Below are 2,237 nucleotides of genomic sequence, written 5' to 3'. Positions count from 1 at the left end.
CAGGAGAGCTTCCTCATGGGCCCTGTGACCTCGGCACACGCAGGGACCTACAGATGTCGGGGTTCATACCCGCACTCCCCCACTGAGTGGTCGGCACTCAGTGACCCCCTGGCGATCATGGTCACAGGTCAGAGGGCTCCTGTCTGGGCTTCTCCTTGTCCCACCTCCTGAATCCCAGAGCTTCTGCTGGGGGTGTCCACCAGGGTCCCATCACCCAGGACCTGACTGTCTTTGGGGTAAAGGGGGATTGAATACAGGGAAACGGGTGCTGTGATGGGAAGAATAACTGTCCCCAATATGGTTACATTCTAATCCCTGGAGCCTGTGACTCTTTATGCTATAGGGCAGGGGACTGAAGGGGAAGATGGAGCTCAGGTTGTTGATGAGTTGACCTTGAGATGGGGAGACGGCCTGGACTGTCCCACTGGGCTCAGTGGAATCACAAGGCACCAAACGAGAAGAGGCGGATGAGAAGAGTGGGGATTAGAGCAGTATCGTGGGAGAGTCCATCAGCCACTGTGGGCTTTGAAGGAGGAGGAAGGCCACGAGCCACAATGGCAGGTGGCCTCTACGGGCTGGAGAAGTCAAGAGAACCGCTCTGCGGAGTCTCCAGAGGGAACACAGTTCTGTAGACGCCTTGATTTTAGCCCAGGGAGAACTGGATCCAATTTCTGACTCTAAAAGTGGAAGGGGTCAGTGTGTTCTCTCCTGCCACCATGTTTGGGATAACTTTCTGCCACAGCAACAGGAAACCAACACAGGAACATGGTCAAGGGCAAGTTAAGAAATCAAACAACGATAGCCGGGCACGGTGGTGGGCGAGTAAACCAACGACTGGATTCAATCGCTTGAATCTGGGAGGAAGTTGCAGTGAGCCAAGACCACACCACTACACTCCAGCCTGGGTGAAAAAGTGACACTCTGTCTCAAAAATCAATTAATTAATCAATTAATTAAAGAAACCAAACAAGGAGAAGGTTGGCAACCCCGAGATCAGGAAGGGCGGGACGCTGATGCCACCACCAGGCTCCATCCACATAGGGAGGGGTCGATGCTCCTGGAACCAGCACCAGGAGCCACCCTGTGAAGCTGAGGCCATGGAGAAGGCACAGGGATGGCAGGAGAGGCTCCCAATCCCCACCAGGAACAGGGGGTGTGGACACTGGTGCCTGCCTTACTGATCAGTTCACACCTCCTTACAGGGACTCCAGTTTGTCCAAAAGAGATTGAACCAGGCTGCTAAGAGCCTGGACATGCAGCCTGCCGTGGTTCCTCTTCCACCCCCACATAGACAGCAGGAAAGAGATGAGTGGGAAACAGATACAACAGCCTAAGAGATGAGGCTGAGCCCAGTGGGAAGGGCGTCCGAGGCTACTAGAGACAGACGGACAGAGAAGAGGGAGGGACACAGATGGAGGGACCTGCACCAGGGGATAAAAGACAGGGAGACACAGAGAGGGAGGAAAGAGACAGACAGCCGGGAGGGGAACCCTCACTCATTCCAGGTGCCATGGATATGATGACAAAGGGAGACGCCTTCTAAATCACAACCTCTCTTTCTAGGAGTCCACAAAAAACCTTCCCTCCTGGCCCTCCCAGGTCCCCTGGTGAAATCAGGAGAGACGGTCACCCTACAATGTTCCTCAGATACCGTGTTTGAGCACTTCTTTCTGCACAGTGAGGTGACCTTTGAGAAGCCCTTGCACCTTGTTGGAGAGCTCCATGGTGGGGGTTCCCAGGCCAACTATTCCATCAATTCCACGACGTCTGACCTTGCAGGGACCTACAGATGCTACGGTTCTGTCACTCACTCCCCCTATGTGTTGTCAGCTCCCAGTGACCCCCTGAACATCGTGATCACAGGTGAGAGTGTCCGGACATTCTTCTCATTGTCACTGGGACACAGAGTGAATGATCCAGGACTTGGAAGCCCCAGGTGGTCATGAGGAAGATGAGTGTGGGATTCTTATGAAGAGAGACTGACTTGGCGAGGTCTGTACCAACAGAGACAGAGAATCAGGAGACGCAAGTACAGACCAGGTGTCATAACAGAGGACAGACACAGGGGCCATACAGGGAGGTAGAAAAGAGAGAAAGAGTTAAAGGGGACACTCAGACAGACAGACATGTCCCAGAGAGAGTCGTCCTTCTGTGCTGACTTTCCTCAGAGACTTGGCACAGGTTAGAAACTTCATTTCTGTTTTAACTCCACAAAGTGTTTCTACCAGGAGAACCCA

At 53.3% G+C, this 2,237-nt stretch overlaps 1 protein-coding gene across 1 annotated transcript; it reads left to right on the top strand.

Annotated features, from left to right (window-relative positions):
* Positions 1–6: 6 nt before the first annotated feature.
* LOC101022480 (putative killer cell immunoglobulin-like receptor like protein KIR3DP1) lies at positions 7–2,019 on the top strand. The gene is made up of 2 exons (XM_031662083.1): positions 7–127; positions 1,564–2,019. Exons 1-2 carry the CDS (start codon positions 16–18, stop codon positions 1,944–1,946), a joined length of 495 nt encoding a protein of 164 aa, XP_031517943.1. The 5' UTR covers positions 7–15; the 3' UTR covers positions 1,947–2,019.
* Positions 2,020–2,237: the final 218 nt, after the last annotated feature.

The sequence above is a fragment of the Papio anubis genome, unplaced genomic scaffold (genome assembly GCF_008728515.1).
Source record: "Papio anubis isolate 15944 unplaced genomic scaffold, Panubis1.0 scaffold3800, whole genome shotgun sequence".
Taxonomy (NCBI): Eukaryota; Metazoa; Chordata; class Mammalia; order Primates; family Cercopithecidae; genus Papio; species Papio anubis.
Note: the sequence above shows the minus strand (reverse complement) of the source record. Positions and strands in the feature narration are given on the sequence as shown.